The sequence below is a fragment of the Salvelinus namaycush genome, chromosome 14 (assembly GCF_016432855.1).
Source record: "Salvelinus namaycush isolate Seneca chromosome 14, SaNama_1.0, whole genome shotgun sequence".
In the NCBI taxonomy this organism is placed as follows: Eukaryota; Metazoa; Chordata; class Actinopteri; order Salmoniformes; family Salmonidae; genus Salvelinus; species Salvelinus namaycush.
The window spans coordinates 31,609,783-31,632,879 of record NC_052320.1 but is presented as its reverse complement, the minus strand read 5'-3'; the positions used below and the strand labels follow the sequence as shown (position 1 = coordinate 31,632,879).

The following is a 23,097-nucleotide window of genomic DNA, read 5'->3' as shown; positions in this document are numbered from 1 at the left end:
AGACCAAGTCTCATATTTCCTGTTGAATAGAATGGAAATGTCATGTCCTTCTTCAAACCCCACCACTCTCTCTCTGCACCTCTTTCCCTCCTCCACTTCAACTCTCCCCCTCTTCAGGTCTGGGCTCCTGGAGAAGGACATGCCCCTGATCTTCATCCACCCCCTAAGGACGGGTCTGTTCCGGGTCAGGCTCCACGGGGCCATGGGCAAGTTCAACATGGTCATCCCCCTGGTGGACGGCATGGTGGTCAGCCGCAGAGCACTAGGTGACCAAATCATCTCTTTCTCTAATCTTTCATTTCTCTGTTTCTCTCTCTTTCTACCTCTAGATTAATTTCAACTGTCTCTCTCTGGCTTAGTCATTTATGTTATGCTTCCTTCCCTACCCATTGCCGTGTTGGCGGTTTTGTCATCCTGCCCCTGGGATATTACAAACTACAAATATGACTAAATTCCACTCCTATTTTGTTTGGCTCATTATGTCACATTCTGCTTGTTGTTTTCTCCCAGGGTTCCTGGTGCGCCAGACGGTTATCAACGTGTGCCGGCGGAAGCGACTGGAGAGCGAGACGTACAGCCCGCCGCACGTGCGGCGCAAGCAGAAGATTGCAGACGTCGTGCACCGCTACCGCAACAAGCAGCTGGAGCCCGAGTTCTACACCTCACTCTTCCAAGACGTGGGGGAGGGGAGGCCTGTTCACCTTTGACCTCCCCCTCCCTTTGAAAAACACTAAACAGACACACACTCACACAGACACACACACACAGCCCCAGATTCTCTATATTTATACAGTTCTATTTTGTTATTTATGTCAAACGCTGCCATTGACGTCGAGAGCAGTGTCAAAAAATTGTTACCAGGTGCAAGCAGTACATTTCTAGTACGAACACATCTGAGCCTGTCTTTTTGGTGGCTACTAAGCCCCAGTTAAGTTCTGGACACTTGGCATTGAAAATATACTGCACATCCTTATCAGTCTACTCTATGCTTTGTGGCACCAGTTTCTGACGCGCTATAATTTGCAATAGGATAATCTACTTTTGGTCTTTTTTTAAATATTGTGATGAAGAGTGAACAACATTATTGGCCTTTTAATCCTCCATTTTAGAGTTTCTGTTTTTAATGATGTAGCCTAAATGTAGATGGACCAGACTCCTAATATAGGTTTACTTGATCATTTGACATGTATCATATCGACACAGCTGGGGAGAGGAAGGAGAGACTGGGATTTGGGCCGATACCGTGCGGGTGGTTGTGGTGAGAGATTTGGTGAACTGCAGTTGGATCAAGACATTTTACGCGATGGATTCATATATTACTTTGAAAGTGTTTACATCTTATCTAAAAACAATCGGTTTTAAAAAAGTATTCTTCTTCATGTATCTGTCCAAAGTCTTCCATGTCATTGACAAAATGGAGTTGAACATTGCAGCAATATTAGGCATTGGTCAGCTTACTTACTGAGTCTCAAAACATGGAAAAATAAGCAAAGACATTTAAAGGGGTACTTCACCCCCTTATCTAAATTCTTCTGTTTTCATACCACTTTTAAGGTGTAGTGGTGAACTATCCCTTTAATGTTGGTCAGCTGCTAACAGAGATTGCATAGATATTGTTCTTACAATGAAGTAGACCAGTATTATTCGTTCCGGCACTGAACCATTTTGACGTATAGGTCATATTGCACTGTTTGCGTGAGACTGCAGATGTAAACATTGCATCTGAGGTGTTTCTGCTCTCGTCTGCAAGTCTAATCAGATCAGTCACTCCATCCCACGCAACGGCATGTCTATACTGTATGCGTGATGCAACACATGGAAGTGATGGAAGACGTGCATACGGTTCTTCTTACTACTGATGGCACATGGTTCTTCTCCATTCTGAAGAAGGCACACTTTTTGTCAGATGATGTGTCTAGGCATTGCTCTTCTTTATCAGAAATGCATCTCCTTGTGTACGGAGAAAAGTTGTTGGTCTTTTTTAATGTGTGAGATTGTCTCAAGATCTATTTTGTTTTGTTGCATCTTCTAAAACAAAACGTTATGCGAAAATACACTTTGTTTCATTGGATGGCAAGTTGACTGATAGGCTAGTTGTAATAAGGAAAGGTCAAGTACAGTTACATGTGATTAGGAATCAAAATGATTAGAATTAACAGATTTTCATATTCACTGCAAATTAAGTTTTATTCCATCTATACAATCGTGAGTTTACTTTGCGTATTGCAATTGGTTTACCGATTTTTGTTTACTTACTGTGCTTTTAAAAGCCCTGAAGCGAACCCTTTACTGTCTGCCTGTAATAATGTGCATTTATTTATGGCAATGATTGAAAAGGATAAACCTCATACATATTTATTTGATCTTTAGTCTTTATGCACTGAGCACATTTTTTTATATATATACTTTTTTTAAACATTTTTCTTTTTTTACAGTGGTCTGCAGTTTGGAAATATACTCAAGGAAGAGTTTTATCTTGTGAAATGTAAATGACGAAAAGACTTATGGTCTATTTTAACAAACCTAATGCAATGGGGCAGTAGCACTATAGGTCCAGGGGTGTGTCAGAAATATTTTAGCTATTTTCACAGTGGGAATTATGGGCACAGTAGCTGGTGGTGGTGCGAAAAGGCTGGGCTTTGATGAATAAATAAGTTCTAGATGTGCTCCCTGGCTAAATATGTGGTTGCTTCAAGTTGTGTATTTACTTTATTTTGTTATCCTCTCCAATTGGACATGCCAGACGTTGTCAAAAAGCAAGATTCAATTTACTATTGATAAGACCCCAAAAAATACAGTGAATAATACTCATCAAATTCTAATAAAAACAAAACAACTTGTTTTAAATAGGCTACGTCTAAATCCAGTTACAGGCACCAATTACTCCCCGTGAGCATATCATATTCAGACAATGGAGGGTTTTACACACACTTTTCACAGGAGCTGGAAAAAGATTTGAAGAGATATTTATTTGTCTGAAATTGACCCCTTAGTCTATGACATGTTTAATCTATCATTGAATTAGATTGTCTTACTTTTTGATGGTTTTATGAATGTATGTGCTTTTGCACATAGCCTACCTTTTTTTGTTGTTAAGGAAAACAAGTATGGAATATGAATTAATCAAAGCAATTGCATACAATCAATAGCTAATCTTATCCTGAATTACTTATGTTATTTGGTAATATTTAAGAACTTGTGTTGTACAGAAAGGAAGAATTATATGTAAAATATAAGAAATTGTGAGGTTTGTCTGTTGCATTCCTCTTTTTAAAAAGGCAAAAACAAAATGTATGTAATGCAACTGTCTGGGAGAATCACAGTGGATAATGAATGTAACCTGCATTGATTAAAACTTATCTTTTCATTTATTCCTTTTGATCCCCAACCTTTGTTTACATGGTGTCTGAGGAATAAAGTTGAATCACACTTTTTAATGTTCTCTGAATCAGTGGATTGTTGTATGAGTTTGATGCTGTGCTACGAATGAGTCCACAAGAGGTCCCCTTGCGCTGACATTTATACATCGGACACTGCTGTTGTTGGCGTTCAACTACAGTGCTCGAGTCCGTATGAACTTGGTGGTAGCAAAGTGTTTGTCAGACCCTCTTCGTAATGATGACAGTCGTCTAAAATATTAAATTGTATCCATAAAACAGTCGACTTAATTTGCAGCCTGTTCCATTGACTTGCCCATCAATTGTTCAATAGGCCTGGTTTGTGCCATGCATAAAGTAAAAATAATGAGGCAGCCTTATTGAAAGAATGACTGGGCATATGTATTTAATTAAGAGGTGCAGAATTAATTATTTGATATTGAACTTAATTAAATTCGTTATGTTAACGTAAAGCCGGTCCCTACACTGCTGCACTTCTGAAAGCGACCACTGGCACGTTGTTGCATTGCTCTCATTCCCCACAGAAGCCAAGAGGACAACAAGCGCTTTTCAGACTGCCTTCTGAGAGTCTGAAATTACTGCCGCCTGCATCATGTGCTGTCGTCTCAAAACTTATGTTGACACACAACGAACCAATTTGAGAACATGTGATTTAGCGATCCTCAGCCTATATTGTAAGCTGTACATTCTCAGCTGAAGTTGTTTTTTCTTGTCGCAGAATCGGATCTCGAAAATCGATCATTCGTCGTTTATTGCAGTGTCTGTCTTTTCTAGAGAAAAAAAATCAGAATAAAGACGCATGTTTTTGTTTTGTTACTTTTGTTGAAGTTTATACGCATTGCGCATCATTGCATTTGGGGTTTGAAGATACGGTGTTGAAAATGGACTTAAACTGCAACTAACTCGGAATACTTTTGCAGTGAACCAAGTATCAATAATAATTTAACGTTATTTTCCTACTCTTTGGATAAATATAAATTATGGAAGAAGACGGGCAACATGAGAACGGCGGTGTTCACGGCACCAAAGATTCGGACCGCCAGCAACGCTTGAGGCTCTGTGTTTTAAATGAAATTTTGAACACCGAGAGGGATTACGTTCGGGTATTGCTTTTCCTTCAATCGGTAAGTTTTTGATCGCCCTTTCTTTGCCTCAATTGAACCCATGGCTACTTGCCAGACGGGACATTTATATTGTTCAGCTGTTGGCAAGCAGTTGTATCATTGTATCACAAATTGCTGGCAACAAACACCCTCGGAGAAAGTGAAGTCATGGCCAGCTTGCTACAGCTGCTGCTGGCTGTGCTAGGCTGGTTGCATGCATTATCATCACATTCCAATTTTTGGTTTTAATGTGTAGCGACAGTTCACCCTTCTGTTGATGTCAGCCGGTAGAGTGGTGTCCATAATAATGATTTGCTGCATTTTATAGTGTTTCCGTTGGGGGAACGGGCACTTCACAGGCATGCCATTGCTTGGGCTAGTACATCATCGTTGATTTTGGAACGTCTTCCGCCTTCATTCATCAGTCTGTTCATCTTGTAAGTTCTGATAAAACCCCAGTAGAAACCGTGGATTTAATAGAAGCACAATTCGCAATTCAAATGATGTAGCCTGCCTGTCCCGCCCATTCGCGACAGTAATGGTGTGCATTTATTCATTGATAATTGCGAGCCAATGTATCACTTCATAGTAAGTGTTAGGTATCACGTTTTCTATAATCACATCTGAATAATGAATGGGCTCATTCACGCGTCACCCGAGAACTCACCGCTGTGCCCGAAGCTCGAGTCTAGACCAGCTGCAGGTGGCAATTCAATTTGTCACCTCTCCTTGTCATCTCTTTGTTTCCAGTCTCCTGTGTTGTCTCCTCCCATTATCCGGGCCGTCGTCTCTATGCACAGTGCAGGTGGCCTCGTTGATGGATGATGACAGCCTAACCTTGAACCATGGCCATTACAAACTGCTATATGACAGGGTTTCCCAAACTCGGTCCTGGGCCCCCCCCCCCCCCCCGTGGGTGCACGTTTTGGTTTTTGTCCTAGCACTATACAACTGATTCAAATAATCAAAACTTGATGATGAGTTGGTTATTTGAATCAGATATGTAGTGTGAGGGGAAAACCCAAAACGTGCACCCAGTGGTGGTGGTGTGGGGGGGGACCCAGGACCAAGTTTGGGAAACACTGCGATATGATACATCATGTGACCTTAGGCAGTTGTATGATACAAATGACCACATCTGATTGATAAGCATCCAAGGGCAGGAAAGAATGATGACATGTGTCCAATGGATTTTACACATTTGAAAAGAGGGCTGTCAGTCAATTGATAGGCATTCTATGCTGGAGTTAACTCCAATATTTTGTCCTCTTACACACTTCACATGGAGAGCCTGAACATGGAAGGGGGCTATGCATGAACAAGAAGGTGGGGTTGTTCTATGGGAATAGTGTATGAAAGTAGAGTAAGTAATGAACAAGCATTAAACTAATCAACTCTTCATTTTTAGACCAGTATGACTATAACTCCTCATAGGCAATCCTCTTCATGTTTAATCCCCAATTTATTATTCACTTTATGTGGAGCAGCGTTGCATAACGGTCAACAAACCTCAATAACTGGTGTAAAGCAACAGGGGCCTAAACACACACCATGACTCCCAACTTCTATGTATTTATAAAACATACAGGCAATGTCTGGATCTCATCCCCCTACTTCCCCTCACCCCAGCCTCTTGCCTACCATTACATCATGTAACATCTCTTAATTTAACACATGCTTGCTCAGGTGAAGATGGGGCCGGGGTGGATAGCCCCAACAGCAGCACACTGCTGTCCACTTCACTAACCCTTTCACGTCACTCCAGGGGTTAGACTCTAGAGATTTACGTTTACGCCTCAACAACAGAGTTGGACAATTGCAGAATCAACTGTCTGCTGTTGTAATGATAAGGCTGATAATACTATTACAACTGTTGTAAAACTCATTTTCATGGCACCCGGTTTTGTGTGAGTGCATGTGGCAGTGCATGTGCCGATATATGTGTGTCTGTGTATGATCCTGTGTGCTTCGCCTCCCAAAGTCCATTGATCTAGTGGCGGCCATGGCGTGGCATCAATGGCTCAGCGGATTGTGGAAAGTCTAACACATCCATAAAATCAGTTTCGCTCCAATCCTGGCTAATCCGATAATGCTATGCTACTCCCTTCTCCCCTCCCTGCCGGGAAGCCAAGCTTTTGTCGTCAAACAGCCAATCTGGTGTTGATAAGGACTGTCTGGCTGGGGGTTAGATGGGCCAGGATTGAGGCCATATGTTTTTAGTAAAGATAGCCCCAGTCTCTCTCTATCCCCCCCATTGAAGACACCTGAGCCGATAGATGGGGAGTCAGTGATCACCTTGGCGGGGAGATTGAGAGTGTAATCTGATACTGTACTGACCACTAAACCCCACAGTTTTTCCTCTTTGAGAGACACTTGGTTGGTTGGTTGTTTGTTCTCAATCTACGCTGGTTATGAGAGAGGCTGGGGTGAAATTGAGGCGCAGCGGTTGATGAAAGAATACCCCCCCCCCCCCATTGCTCTCGCCATCGAGTCTGTTTCCCCCACCTTTTGTGTTGCAACTAGTCTGCATCAAACACACAATCGATACACGTACGAGCGGGATGACGCTCAGTGATGTTTATCCAGCTTTTGTCATCTCTAACCCGCGTCCCTCTTGGCAATTACCGAAGCCAGCGAGCATATCAAATTGGCTGGGTGGGGATAGAGATGGGGTGTGAGGCAGGGATAACAGGATTCGTTTTGCGCCACAATGTCATTCCAGATCTCTGGTCAAATTTTTGGGGTGGACTAGTAGAACCGATGCTTTGCATTTGGACAGCTCACTTTAATTTAATTTCAGTCTTTGGTGGTAACTGGTATCTACTCATGTTTGTTAAATGGTACGCCGCTTTATTTGCGTTGATCAGCTCTCCGAAGAATTGGAGTGCGGCGCTAGTTTTTTCTGCTCACATCAGCTCGGATTTTCCCGACATTATCCTACAAAATTTAGGATATGGCATGAATATGGTTAGTGACATCATCCTGTGTGGATGTGGTGTGGGATTTCCACAACATTTAAGCAAACCTTAGAAAAAAGGAGATGCAACTTTTACAACGATTGGTGTTTTTTAAAATGAGATGTCTTTTTGCATCCTGACCACTCGTCACAACATTGGAGCCTTGCAAAAAAAAAAGCCAATAATATCCACCCAAACCTCAACACGCTTCTCCCACAAACCTCCACCCGACCTGGGTCGTGTTCAGTAGGGAGAGAACGTTTTTAAACAAAGTGTAACAGGGATTTACCATCTAGGACTGGTCCAATTAGAACACTTATTTTGTTTTCCGTTTCAAAGCGTTTTGCTACGGTCTCCTACTTAACTCAACCCTGGACATATACATGGTCTTAAGACTGTATTATCGTAATGTTCTGATTAGCTGGGTGATCACCTCTGTCATAACCACTGTCTGTCATGTGCGCATGTGGAAAAGATGGAAGTGGTTCAGGGATGACTTTGAAACATTTGATACTCCATAACCTATAATAGGAAACATCTGGAGATGCAGCCCCTTTGAAACCCGCCCCTGGCCACACACACACACACACACACACACACACACACACACACACACACACACACACTAGATAACTTACTTGTAAGGGTTCATCTGATTTGTGTGTGTGCTTGAGTGTTCCTTCCCATGCCAGTGAGTATATGACCGAGGATATGTCTGTGGTTTCCTCCTTAAAGGTGAAACCTTCAAATCCTCTTTATTTCCCCTTGCTGCCAAGCTGGTGTTGACTCCTGTGGCCAAGCCAGCTGTGGTGGGGCCAATGACAAGCCTGGTTGAACAAACAGGATGACCCACAAGGCTGTGCTCATTACCTTGGAAGACACACAGGAAGTCAGCCTTGAGCTTCCTCTCTAAGCTGCTCTCTCCATCATCCCTCCATCTCTCCACACTAGAATACGCCAGCATCAGGTTTCTCTGCCCTGGTGTCTACTACTATAAATAGGTCCGTTTATAACTCCCGCCCGCTGCGCCGGTGGCTTCAACTCTGTAACCCCAACTCCAGGGCTCTAACTAACAAACCAGACTCTACTCTGCAAAAGGGAAAACGCCCCGTCGTGTCTTTATGGAAGGGTCTGGAATAGAAGCGTTGGGGGGTTGCTGCTGGGTCCCGACTCCTGCCAAGTAGTTTGTTTCTGGCCCTTTTAAATACGCTTCTTAATAAGACTTCAAAGGCCTGACACGAAAGCGCATCATGTGCCTCAACTTGATGATTAACCAATAAGGAGCCAAAGGCCCAATATCTTTACCTGTCTACTCACCCTGAATTTATTTCCACTGCTCTATTGATCGTTTCATACAATCAGTCTGAAACTTCCATCTTTTAAGTCGTTTGTGTTACTTGAAAATGAGGAGTTGTACAAAACAAACTTATCAGTGATTGGATCGTCTCTAATCAGAGTATCAAAGTTGATAATGTCATCATGTAGGCCGGCTCTGGCGCAACCCATCGGTTTCTGGGACCAATCAGAGTGGTCAGAATGTGTTCGCGTTCTAGAAATCATTGGGGAGGGAGGCCAATCCAGACTCATCTTGGAGAAGAAACGTCAGTTGGCCTGAGCGATGTGGATGGGTAGCCAGGCAGCCAATATCTTGTAGAGTCTGAGAAGATGAACAGCAGTCCTTCTACACTAAGAAAATGTGCTGTTGTGTTTCTTTTGGATTCTACGTGGTAAGCATTGTTTTATTGATTTAAAATAGTCCAAATACACATTTCAGGCAGCGCAAGAGGAGTACTGCCTCTTGTCTTACCCTTGAAACTGGCTCAAGGTTTTGATTGAATCAAATCTTAAGTCTCAGCATATCCAGCAGACCCCTACTCCTCCACAAAGCTCACGTAAATTGCCCCCCATTGGGCCCTCTCTTTGTACCCCCCCCACCCTGTCTTCCAACACTGTGACAATTCCATTACACAAGCCCTACAGTTCTGTCCAAACCCAGGGCCAAGGCTTAACCCTCCAATGGGAGGTATGCATTTGATGTCGTGCTCCTTAAGAAGTCACAGCGCTCGGTCTCCCTCAAGACAATTAGTACCTTATTGCAGCCGTTATGTTGCCAAGCCAACAGATTACAGCACATCGTGACACAAAAAGAGTAAAGTGTCAGGCCCAACTAATCTTGGTTTCATTTTTAGTCATGTGTGCTCATAAGCCATTTCTTTCCGAGGCATAAGACTGCATCAGGAATTTGAGGAATCTAGTTAACGTGTCTAAACCTCTGGAGTAGCGCAGTGGCATAATGTCACATACCCTGTGGCTATGTTTTCAAAATGTTACAGATATTTCCGAGAGGATTAGCATAGGAGGGAAGCTCATATCGAGCTACGTGTTTGGCATTGAACTGTCTATATTGGACTGATCACCCAGTTTTAATCCTACTTGGACTGCCACATACATACATGTACAGTTGAAGTCAGAAGTTTACATACACTTAGGTTGGAGTCATTAAAACTCGTTTTTCAATCACTCCACAAATTTCCTGTTAACAAACTATAGTTTTGGCAAGTCGGTTAGGACATCTACTTTGTGCATGACAAGTAATTTTTCCAACAATTGTTTACAGACAGATTATTTCATTTATAATTCACTGTATCACAGTTCCAGTGGGTCAGAAGTTTACATACACTAAGTTGACTGTGCATTTAAACAGTTTGGAAAATTCCTTTACCTTCAGGCATTTGGAAATTGCTCCCAAGGATAAACCAGACTTGTGGAGGTCTACAATTTGTTTTATGAGGTCTTGGCTGATTTCTTTTGAATTTCCCATGATGTCAAGCAAAGAGGCACTGAGTTTGAAGGTAGGCCTTGAAATACATCCACAGGTACACCTCCAATTGACTCAAATGATGTCAATTAGCCTATCAGAAGCTTCTAAAGCTGTTTTAAAGGCACAGTCAACTTAGTGTATGTAAACATCTGACCCACAGGAATTGTGATACAGTGAATTATAAGTGAAATAATCTGTCTGTAAACAATTGTTGGAAAAATTACTTGTGTCATGCACAAAGCAGATGTCCTAACCGACTTGCCAAAACTATAGTTTGTTCACAAGAAATTTGTGGAGTGGTTGAAAAACGAGTTTTAATGACTCCAACCTAAGTGTACGTAAACTTCCAAATTCAACTGTATGTGTGTATATATGTATGTATGTGTATATTTTGATATCTCTTTCTTCCTTCTAGTTTTTAAATTCTTTGTGGTGTTAAATCATTTTCTGTGAGGCTGTAATGTTTGATTTAATGCAGAAGCATTTGCTTTAGGAATTCAAGGGGTAAATGGTGGTTCATGAGATCAGATAAAAGTGGATCTCTCTGCATAGTCGCGGTGAATACAATACCATAGGCATAGCAGCACTGTCTGTTGAAAGACTGTTCTCTCCCTGTCAGGAGTCAGTGACGTCCTCAATTGGCCTGTGTGTTTGTTTTCTAGCACACTGAAGTACGTGGACCAAGTGGAGTCTATCCAGATGTGTTGTTCAGTTTGAATGCGGACACTTCGGTGACACAAGCCTTCAATGGAAAAAAATACACGACAAGGAATGTTAATGGTCACACAAAGTGTTTTCGAAATGGGTGATATATGATGGAATTAGTGACATGGCCTCCCTTGTAAAAGGCAGCAATGGGAGACAAGCAATGGGAGACCACCAATGCCTGCTTGACATCTTGACCTGAACAAAAGCTGGACAAGTACTTCCCCAGAGCAAGCCAATACCCATTAATTGAACAGGGGGTTTCTTTTCTCCTCCCAAGTGAAAAGGTAGAATGGAAGGATGACTGTAAATGTTTGGAATTGAACCCAATGGCATGTCAGCCAGTCACACAGAGAGAACTATCCAGGAATTCCCATCAGCGCCCTTTGGGAATTGCCTGGAACAGTTTGTGGACAGAGGCTGCTGGGCAGCGAAACGTTTGTCAGGTTTGTCAAACAGAACCAGATGTGTGGGATTGAAGGGGGCGAAGGTCACTATTCTATTGAGAAACATTGACCACAACCAAACTCTACGACCGTAGTAGACCTTCCATCCTGACACTCTCCAACCATGAACAACGCCAAAGGGTTTTGATGAACGTTGAATTGGAGTTCCGATGTTGAACTTTCTGCCCCCGGCCTAGTTGAAGACTAATAGGAGAAGGTTGATTTGTGACAGTAGTGATGGATGGGGTGTGTGACTCCTTGTGGTTTATCTTAAGACCGCTAATTGACTGTGCTCCATGTCTACACACGTCCTTAAATATGAGATGGGTTGTAAGAGTGGGCGAACGCTCTTCAAGTGTTTTGAGGGAATCCTATTTCAGGGACGAATCATGCACTTACGTTGAATGTTCGCTTCGTCATGCATTGATAAGTGAACATTTGACTTGGAACTTAGGATTTACCCCAATGTCTGTACAGTCATGTACAGGTAACTTCCAAAATAAAGGAAACACCTGAGTAAATGAGGGATACAAAGTATATTGAAAGCAGGTGCTTCCACACAGGTGTGTATAAAAATGCTGGGCAGGCCCAGTTGCCAATTTTCTTTGACTACCATGGCTAGAAGAAGAGATCAGTGACTTTGAAAGAGGAGTGATTGTTGGGGCACGTTTGGCAGAAGCTTCAGTGACTAAGACTGCTCAACTTGCTGATGTTTCACGATATGGCCGTCTCAGTCACCAGATCTCAACCCAATTGAACACTTATGGGAGATTCTGAAGCGGTGCCTGAGACAGCGTATTACACCATCAACAAAACACCAAATTATGGAATTTCTCGTAGAAGAATGGTGTCGCATCCCTCCAATAGCATTCCAGACACTTGTAGAATCTATGCAAAGGCGCATGGAAGCTGTTTTGGCGACATGTGGTGGCCCAACGCCCTATTAAGACACCATGTTAGTGTTTCCTTTATTTTGACTGTTACCTGTATTTTTCTAGAGTGTTGTAAAACTAGTCTCATTGGGTTCAGTTAAAGATGGCATGGTACCATCTGATCAGAAGATGCGTCATTGTGGACAACTACAAATACCTAGGTGTCTGGTTAGACTGTAAACTCTCTTTCCAGACCCACATTAAGCATCTCCAATCCAAAAATTACATCTAGAATCGGCTTCCTATTTTGCAACAAAGCATCCTTCACTCATGCTGCCAAACATACCCTCGTAAAACTGACTATCCTACCGATCCTTGACTTTGGCGATGTCATTTAAAAAATAGCCTCCAACACTCTACTCAACAAATTGGATGCAGTCTATCACAGTGCCATCTGTTTTGTCACCAAAGCCCCATATACTACCCACCACTGCGACCTGTACTCTCTCGTTGGCTGGCCCTCGCTTCATACTCGTCGCCAAACCAACTGGCTCCAGGTTATCAAGTCTTTGCTAGGTAAAGCCCCGCCTTATCTCAGTTCACTGCTCACCATAGCAGCACCCACCCGCAGCACGCGCTCCAGCAGGTATATTTCACTGGTCACCCCCAAAGCCAATTCCTCCTTTGGCCGCTTTTCCTTCCAGTTCTCTGCTGCCAATGATTGGAACGAACTGCAAAAATCACTGAAGCTGGAGACTCATATTTCCCTCACTAACTTCAATCACCAGCTGTCAGAGCAGCTCACAGATCATTGCACCTGTACATAGCCATCTGTAAATAGCCCATCCAATTACCTCATCCCCATACTGTATTTATTGATTTATTTTGCTCCTTTGGACCCCAGTATCTCTACTTGCACATTCATCTTCTGCACATCTATCACTCCAGTGTTTAATTGCTATATCGTAATTACCTCACCACTATGGCCTATTTATTGCCTTACCTCCCTTATCTTACCTCATTTGCACACACTGTATATAGACTTTTTTTGTATGTTTGTTTATTCCATGTGTAACTCTGTGTTGTTGTATGTGTCGAACTGCTTTGCTTTATCTTGTCCAGGTCGCAGTTGTAAATGAGAACTTGTTCTCAACTAGCCTACCTGGTTAAATAGAGGTGAAATAAAAAAAAAAATGGTATCCCATTGCCTGTTCTCATCAGTTTTGGTGACTAACTGGCTGGGAACAATGCTTCACAGAGAGAACACCGTTCAGCTGAACCGGGTCTGTTTATTGGCTACGGTACTGTCTCTGCCTGGTTCCGCTCCTCTTGTCTGATTCAGGACCAGTGGGTGTCTGCTTTGATCCCATTATGACCGTGATCGTATGCCAGGGTGCTAATGCACTTCCCCCCCACGAGCCATCTACTCAGCGGGTCTCAATGACGCTGCTTATGTCGAACTGATTGATACACATGCACACACCTCATGTTGTACCACTCAGTGTTCGTATGGTTAACCATTTCACTACATACTGAAGCTATACTTCCAATGCTGTCAATAACTCCTGATTCCTCTACATTAATCAAATGTTAGAAGGTAATCTTATCTTGCGAACAGCAATAAAAGGGGCTGCAGTATGGAGTGGAGATGCACAAGTTACCCAATCCATTAGAATTCAATCTCTTTTTGACAGCACCCCTTTTGATTTGAATGAAACCTTCCATATGTATTTGCTCATTGTATAAGTGATCAGAAGGTGACTTTTTGGACATGAGTTCCAAAACATTCAAGAGATAAAGACATTCAAAGTTGACCAGTTTGGCATACCCCATCATACCATGAGACATCCATGTCTTCATCGCTGGAAAAGATAAATGGTTGAGATTGATATCATTTAAAAGCTTCTTTATTATTTATTTATTTCATGTCAATTATCTAAAATGCTTCTTAATGTTTGCATGTTTTGTAGCTTAGACCCTATTTTACATCAAGGTTTTTTTGTTGTGCCGGCCATCGGTTCAGACACATTAACATTAGTTATTTTCTTAGATCAATGCGCACATTGCACAGTTTTTCTTGAGCTAAATCAGATCCAGTCTAAACTGTGCGATGTAGTAGGGAGTTGTAGTTTCCAACAGGCCAATAGTCTACATATTTAAATGCATAAAACGTGGTAATTGACTACAATGACCATAACCCATTGCGCATCTACTTGTCCGGTCTGTTTTTCTTTTACGCCTGTGGTAATTAACTGATAATTGGTATTCAGCAGTCATAAAAGTATGCCTTATTTACTTTGAAGAACGACTAAAAAAATGTTTTTGTCAGACGGCATAGGGCAGCAGCTCTATGAAGATGAGATGATGACTTGGAATTTAAATAAAGTCATCAAATAAAACAAATGTAATATACACAACTGAACAATTTTATTAAAGTGATGTGAATAAATAAGTGATAAACAGTAATGGGACTACCATCATGGGACTTTTATTAATTGTTTTGTTCTGTGTTACAGCATTCAACCCAAATAATCTAAACCAGAATCAAATAAATGTTGTATTTTTTAATAATCGAACCGAAGCCGAACTGACCTCAAAAAGCACTAATTTCTCAGCACTACTGATACATCTACTAAAATGGGAATAGATTTTAAATGTCAACTTTTTAAAATGGTACCACAAAGATGGTTGGAGGTCCACACATCTGTTATAGGAAACCTATTGAAATCATAGAAATATAAATAATAGATATGGCCATTTAAGTTGACATTCAACAGTGGGTGGACCGTTGGCCGTCTTTGGGTAGTAATTAGAAGTAAAAATGTAAATTAAATGGACATTTTCAGTGGTGTACCAGCTAAATTGCAGTTGTCTGAAGGGATGGGTCCTATTTCTATGATTTGAAATAACACCCACCCTGTATACAAGAGCATGTTATGTCTCAACCGATGGCGGGCACAACACAAAAAACTCAGATGATGTAAAGTAGGGTCTAAACTGAGTTTTTAGATGATTGAATAATGTCAATGTTTTGACAACCCCCGTAAGCTTTTAAATGATATCAAAGCTGAACTGTTTATATTTTCCAGTGAGGAAGACATGGATGTCTCATGATATGCAAAATGGGTGAATTTTAAATGTTTTGGCATTCAGGTCCAATGTATTTAAAAAAATATATATATATTTTACCTTTATTTAACCAGGTAAGCTAGTTGAGAACAAGTTCTCATTTACAACTAAGACCTGGCCAAGATAAAGCAAAGCAGTGCGACAGAAACAACAACACAGAGTTACACATGGAATAAACAAGCGTACAGTCAATAACACAATAGGAAAAAAAAGAAAGTCTATATACAGTGTGTGCAAATGGCATGAGGAGGTAAGGCAATAAATAGGCCATAGTAGCAAAGTAATTACAATTTAGCAGATTAACACTGGAGTGATAGATGAGCAGATGATGATGATGAGCAGATGATAGTGTGTAAGTAGTGTGTGCAAAAGAGCAGAAAAGTAAATAAAAACAATATGGGGATGAGGTAGGTAGATTGGGTGGGCTATTTACAGATGGACAATGTACAGCTGCAGCGATCGGATAACTGATGTTTAAAGATAGTGAGGGAAATGTAAGTCTCCAGTATGGAAAGTTTTGTTTAAATTAAAAGGGATGCTGTCAAATACTGATTGAATTCAAATGGATTTACCCTTACATCACCGTCAGACTTAGGCCTGTATCATAGTGGAACCTTCCAGATCTCTGACAGCTCACCCTGTAACACTGATCCCTTTCACAGTGGACAGACAGCCTCTCCACTCTGTCCCGAGATGTTATCTTCAGTGCCACATGTCACCTCTCAACGTGACACCACACCACCACGTCCCCACTACTATGTACTTCTCACGCAAACGCACATTATAGAGTTGGCTTTGGAAGTCTGTAATTATTGTTTAGAAGGGTGTGTGTGTGTGTGTGTAAGCGGGAACTGTCCATAATTATGTGGCAGCAACGGCGGATCGACTTGAAAGAGCCAAGCGCTCATAAAAGGATATTTATACCCGATTCATTACACGTTCAGCGACTGTTAAGTCGGGAACACTTACCCCCAAATGAGATGGTTAAAAAGACCCTCCCCTCCAATTGGACACGCTTCTTTTCCACTGGGCCAATAAAAAGGCCCTGGTTCAGAGGACGAGCTGTATTCCATCATTTCTGCAACCCGGAGGTATTTTTATGTTCAGGCTTCTCACTTACAAGCTAGTAGCAATATGAGATGCATTGTACACTATACCCTGTCATGATAGAAGCCTCCATTCTCACGGAGTCGTGTTTAATTATGGGTCCTAGCAGCATAGCTGCAGGAACTCATTTGTTTTGGTTAGAATTATTATTATTATTATTATTATTATTATTGTGATACCATTCCTTCTAGACATTCAAGAACTAATTAGTACAACGTTTTACGTTGGTTTTTCAGCTATGTTAGAAAGCACAGCTTCTTGCGGGATTTCCGACAACCCCCAGACAAAGTGTCATGTATGGAGAGACTTCTTGTGTGTGACGAACGAGCGAATGTTTCTGAAGTCATTGTCAGTCGTTTAAATGGAACCAAGCTCCTCAGACCTTCAGAGAAGACCGGAGAGGGTCTCTCTTGTCTTTGAGAGGACGTTTCTGCTCTAGTTTTCCTGTCTACAGCACCACTTTAATCGAATGGAGGAGACAGACTCTTCCCCCGTAGCGAGCCAGCTTCCGCCCGTGTGAGCCACTCAAAGAGCCGTGAACTCTAAAGCCTTTTAAAGCGGAAGTGAGACGGGGAGAAAAAGGAGAAGACTCAAAGGGGACTTTGTGTTGGCGATGAACTTGGCCAAGAGGGTCGCTTTTGGGAGAGAGTTGGATGGTGGGGGAGAGGGTAAGATTTTAGAGGGGGGTCGGATAATTTACGTCTTGAGTGAAAAGGGGGTTTGTTGGGGTTCCCTTCATGGAGGTGACACGATGGGGCCCTTTCTCTCGCTCTGCTGTGGCCCGACCACAAAGAGGGGATTTCTTCATTTATTTCTTCAATTTCATGCCATGTCGACCCAAAATGGCCTCTCGGCCTCCTCTCAAGACTACCCTGTCCACCCTCACCGCCAAATCTCTCCCTCCCTTCCCAACAAAAAACCAATAGCCCCTTTTTTGGTGGACACTACTGTTTTTAGCTTGTTTTCTTTTGGGGGGGTGTGGGCGGTGAACTGCGATGTTAGGCTACTTGGACAAAGCTTGGATCTGCAATTCACTCAGGGGCTTCGTTTTTACTGGTGTGGGAACTGGAGCGAATTGAAAAGGGGGGTTGGGTAGAGAACCTGACAAGTGTATTTAGTGCTTGGCCGTGTTATTGATACACTGGGGTCTCTTGTGACTGAGCTGGCCTGGTGCTCATCGAAGACCATAGCTGCTGAATGCTGATGTAGCCATCGCTGGTGAGCAAACAGGAAAATACTCCAGCTTTGTACCAGTCTCTCCCCTGACTCCCACCCCAATGCTTGGTTATGTAAGACCTGCTAGACTACCGTGAGAGAGTTCTGCCCCATTACGAATCATGAAATGGGGTTGGCAGTATGTATTTAGAAGTATATGAGCTACTGTATTTCCCATATCATTTTCTCTTGCCCAGTAGATTGCCTTCAAGTGGAAGACTTCCAATCTTGTTACATTTTGAAAGATTCATAAATGTATTCACTGGTGCCGATTTTTTTTAAATGTATTTATTTTTCTCCCTCTCCATGTGTTTCCTGTGCATTTCACACCCACAGTTGTTCATTGACCCATGAAAGGGTTCCTACCAGAGAAGGTGAAATAGGGATCTTTGCTCCTCAATTGACTGACCTCTTGAACTGGTGCGCGCGCGCACACACAGGGAAAAGAGAACCATAATGACGCACATACTTTCTTCACTTTGCCCATGGTCGTACCCAGATGTAATTCCTGGAAACCAGTGGTTGATTTGCTTTTTCATCATACCACTAATACTTTTGGCCACTTCCCCTACATCCACCCATCACAAAATGACAGCCTTTTCATTTGCTTAATAATGGCATGAGCGAGACCATGCAGCAGTTTAGTGGCAAAATGTACCTGCCACCCTTTCCCCGGCCAACCTTCTGCCCTCCTCCTCCATCACGTCTTCTGCTCTCCTCTCTCTTCACAATGGACGAGCGGCTCCTTTTGTGACTTCTGCTTTTTCTTGCCCCTCCCCCTCTTCTCCCTCTTCCTTCCCCTCAGACCTTGGCCCTGAGCTGCAAAACATCTGCCTGTCAGCAACAGCAATCACATGAGGTGCAGAGAGAGGGCTTAGACATTTATTCAAATGTACACACTTATTTTTTTTTAAGAAACCTCAGTGCTACTTTTACAACACATTCTTTTTTTTCTGCCTACCCCTCTGCCAGATTAGCGGCATGGGATCCACGAAAAAGCACTCCTGCCTGTGCTACAGTTTGAATGAAGGACTGAAAAAGGCTTACCCTTTTTGGCTCCTTGTTTAAACACACCCATCACTGATGTGGAGAGGAAACGTGGGAAGATGAATGACGATAAGTCAACAGTAGGACTTTTGACAACCCCAGTCAGACGTTTGGTTGTTATTGTTGATGTTTGGAGAGTGTCGCTATGTCAATGTGACTTAGCAGTGAGCACACTCCATGAGTTGTGCAAAAAATGTCGATACATGGACAAAGTGGGGATGTTTAGTTCAACGCCAGTTAACTGCCCAAACGGAACAGAACATCCTTTGAGACATTTAACAAATCAGCCGAGAAGGGCCCCCTCTTCAACCCCCTGTGTCATTCATAAGGTTGTGAAGTAGAACATTCCTAGTCAAGGTGCCGTGAATCTCCTGATTAATCCTGTTAAATTAATCTGGATAACCTTTTCAGAGTGTCTTTAACCCCATTAAAGGGATCCCTTTCCTCTCGTAAGTCCACGTGTGTATTCAGTGAGGGGAAACATTCGGAACATTGCAGATATAAATGTAATGAGTAGAGCTGACGCCAGTCCCTGACAGACAATCAGATGTTCTACTCAAAACATTTCTAGCTGAACGTGCTGTAACCTCCTGAACAGACCCCACGTGCTAACAGCGTGATGGCACTTCCAGCATCGCCACTACAGCTGACTGACTTTGTGTGAGGATCTCTGATTTTACCCCACTTTCACAACTTGGAACGCTCCTGCCGGCTGTTATGACATAGCAAAATGATCCACTTCTCTATCAGTTAATCCCCAGCTGAATGCACCACTTTTTTTGTTTCTTACCGAATGTGCCAATTTAGATTTCCCCATAAGATAGATTTAGCTTGTTATTTTACAATGTAAAGAGGAGATATAGCTGTAGGTCTTCCTCCCCATGTCCTTATGGACACAACTGCGTCACAAGGACTATGGGGTTGATTTGGTCCACACAACCAGTGGAAGTTGAGCTTTAATGAATGTAGTCTTGTGTTACCATTACCACTCTCAACAGAATTGTCTCACATTTGAGCTGATTGAAAGCGGCCATCTTTCTACGTCAGTATTTAATGTGATTTTAGAATTTTTAACACAATAATGTTGAGATTGGTGAGCTTAGCTCAGAGGGACCACTTGTAGTCAGACTGGCTTCGGGTCGGAAGAGTGTGTTTAGAATCAGTGTTGTTCCATAGGCATGAAATGGGCGAGAACGTTTTAAAATGGAGGAGGTAGCCAACTACCTTAACTTCCAATAAGAAAGGTCACTGTTCATTGCTCCATTTCAAAAATGTTGTCTGTGGCATACCCAGTGAACCCGACCCAGGCTCTTCAATCAGAGGGCAGACGTTGGAGGCAGCAGGCCTTTTCACTCTCCAGTCACTTTCCAGTTGAGCGAATGGAGAGCCCGACGCCAGCATATGGTCCGTCTGCTCGTTCACACCTCTCGGTCTGGCCCCTCCTCGCTTCGCTAATTCACAACAAACGACGAACCCGGTCACCAACCCACATCTGACCCTTTGGCTGTTGGTCATACAAGACTGGACCACGTTTGGCTGAGCATGCCTCCGGCAGCTTGTGGCAGAGAAAGGCTATCTGTCTGTGGTGATGGTTGGGCGTTGGCTACTAGCTCTCATTGCACTTCCTCTTCATCTATGACATAAAAAGAGTGTGGAAGTAGAAATAAATAAAACCCTAACAAACCCATTTTATGAGTAGTATTAGTGCAGCCTTATGTCTCTTATGGTGACGTCCAAGGTTTTGTTGCGGTTCCTAACCAATCAAGCATTTGATGTAGCCTGTGTTCAGAATTCAACTGCATTAATCATATCTGTGGGCCTAAGACTTTTGGGCCTAATATGTTTAAATGTCACAGTACTGCAAAGTTAGTCTTAATGCTATGATAATTTCCCAACTTTCAATTCTCCAACATGAACTTATTAATTTAGCTGTAGCCCACTACTGTACACTCTGCAGCTCTGTCTTAACTTCTTGCAGTGTGTTGTTTGCACAAAACCAGCAGTTCTGTTCATGCATGTCCTGATTGGAAATGTTCCAACCGACATGTCACTCGCACACTTCCTCTCTTCACAAAGCTTCACTTCCTGTCGCAGGACAGCATCCTCGCAGCTTTTGTGTTCCGAGCCAGCCAGCAGATCTTCACTCACTCTGTGTGCATTGTTTGTTTATTTCCCCTTCTCCTCTGAGTCCAGCCACCGCATATCTAACTTGAAAAAAAGAAACACTTTTTTTAATAGATTTCGACAAAAAAAGTTTTCATTTCCTGTTTGCACACCACAGAGGCACCAACAAAGAAAAGAAAATAAACAGCAGCAAATCCTTTGTAACTGGGCTTCTGTGTACTAGACCTAAGTGGGACTTTTGTCAAATGTTGTCTAAACTAATTGACTTGTAGTAGTGTTTGTTAATGAGGGGTAACAGGAGTGCTATGTTTGTGAAAATGGCAATGAAAAGCTAACATGCAAATGAAAAGCTAGCGCGTTCGTGTGAGGAAATGTAACGCCGTGGGCTTATCAAAGGGGGCTCACTCAGGATTATACACAGAGTTAGTGCCTCTTGAAGGTGTCACAAAATGGTTGTTGTGGTGCTGTTGACCCTCATTGTTTAGGGAAGTGAGCAGTTCCCTTGCACGTACTCTTCTGACCATTGAAATAACATATTGAAGCTAAGTCTGCAGCACCAGCTTGAGCATCAAAGTTGATTTAATGTAATAAGGATCCCCATTAGCCGACGCCAATGGGGACAGCTAGTCTTACTGGGTCCCGACACAGAATGAAAAAGACATTGCAGACAAAAGACTTGACAGTTTACATACAAAGTGATAAAACATTCCTTTTTTTACCTTCATATCATCCAGTCCACACAATTACCATGTTGCAAGTGAACATTCTGTATGAACTTATTATTAATATGTTGTCACTGAGGCTGTACTGTACTGTGATTCGTATACCTAGCATTCCCCCGCCTCTCTCGCTAAAGCATGGAAATAACCAGACCCAGCCAAGATGGGTTTAATATTGGGTGGTATTTTCTAATACCTGGTTATTGCAGGTGGGATTTAATCGTTTCCTGTTCCACAGACCCCAGAGTCAGGCTCAGTAATGAGTTGAAAGCAGGTGGGCTCTTAGGAGAGAAGAGGAGAGGGGGATGAGGGAGGAGGGGGGGCAGAATGTATTCAGACCAGAGAGAGCAATAAAAGCACATCTCCAAGGCAATCCTGACAAAGCCCTCAGTGGCTCATGAGGGGCACAACAATTAGAGGTATGGCTGCTAGGAAGAGAAGGGATTTTGTACGAGGAATTGACTATTGGGGCCTGGGTGATGAATCATTCATTAGTATTATTGTACCCCTTTGGTTTATTTAGCATTCAAAGTTGTTTGTGGCTTATGGTGTATGACTGAACAGTTGTGCAGAGGTGCATGTGTGTGCGTGCACATGCACGCTGAGTGTGTTGGCACTGGCAGCAAGCCACCAAAAACACAACAGTGACAGAGTGTGCAAGTCTCTTTGGAGCTCAAACAATGAATCAAGTGTGCCTTTGTCCAGATCGCACACTGGAAACCAAGCCCTGACTGAGACAGTGCACACCAGGTTGAAGACTCAGCAATTACCACAAGCGATACTCTCATCCCTACTGTATAACCTATTGCTAGCAAACTGGATAGAGTATTTCGATCTCAAGACCAAAGCTAAACTAGAAGTTGAGATATTGAGTCAGGCATTCAGTGGTTTAGCTGTGATTCATAGTATTTGTATGCTGCTTAAATTCTTTGAGATTTGGCTTTTCAACCGGAAAAGTAAAAACATTGCTGGAGTGTCTAATACTGGACTGTCTGGCGGTCATTTGTCTGGCAAGCCGAGTTTAAGAATGAGCTGATCTCCTTTGGGAGTGCCATATGAACAAATTCACCCTTCCAGCCCATAGCCCCTCTGGCTACAGACCCTGGATTTGTCATTTTGCTCCTCTGCTCCATTCACCAGCTGTGCCTGCCCTTGCACCGTACAGTAGCAGACGATTCATCACCGGGATGAATCCTGAGGATCTCCAAAATGAAATTTGTGGCCCCGATCAGTGTATCATTTGACGTGCTGTTATTAGCACATTATGTATTGACGATTTAACTAAATGTAGTCTGCATGCTATTTTTAGCTATCAGTAAGAGCACAGTGGATTACATATGCAGTGTCAGGTGTCTTGCTATCAGGTAAATTCAAATCAAATGTTTTCTATGACAATTCATGAATTAAAATGTATTTCAATTCAATTGACAAAAAATAACTGAATTGACCCTAAC

The 23,097-nt window shown here is 42.5% G+C and overlaps 1 protein-coding gene across 1 annotated transcript in view; it reads left to right on the top strand.

Moving 5' to 3' along the window:
* LOC120059393 (ral GTPase-activating protein subunit beta-like) overlaps positions 1-3,371 on the top strand; it is a 45,570-nt gene extending 42,199 nt beyond the window's left edge. The window contains exons 29-30 of the mRNA XM_039008406.1: positions 118-266; positions 511-3,371. Coding sequence (XP_038864334.1) covers positions 118-266; positions 511-707 — 346 coding nt within the window. The 3' untranslated portion in view covers positions 708-3,371. The remainder of the gene's footprint in view (positions 1-117; positions 267-510) is intronic.
* The last annotated feature ends 19,726 nt before the right edge of the window (positions 3,372-23,097 follow it).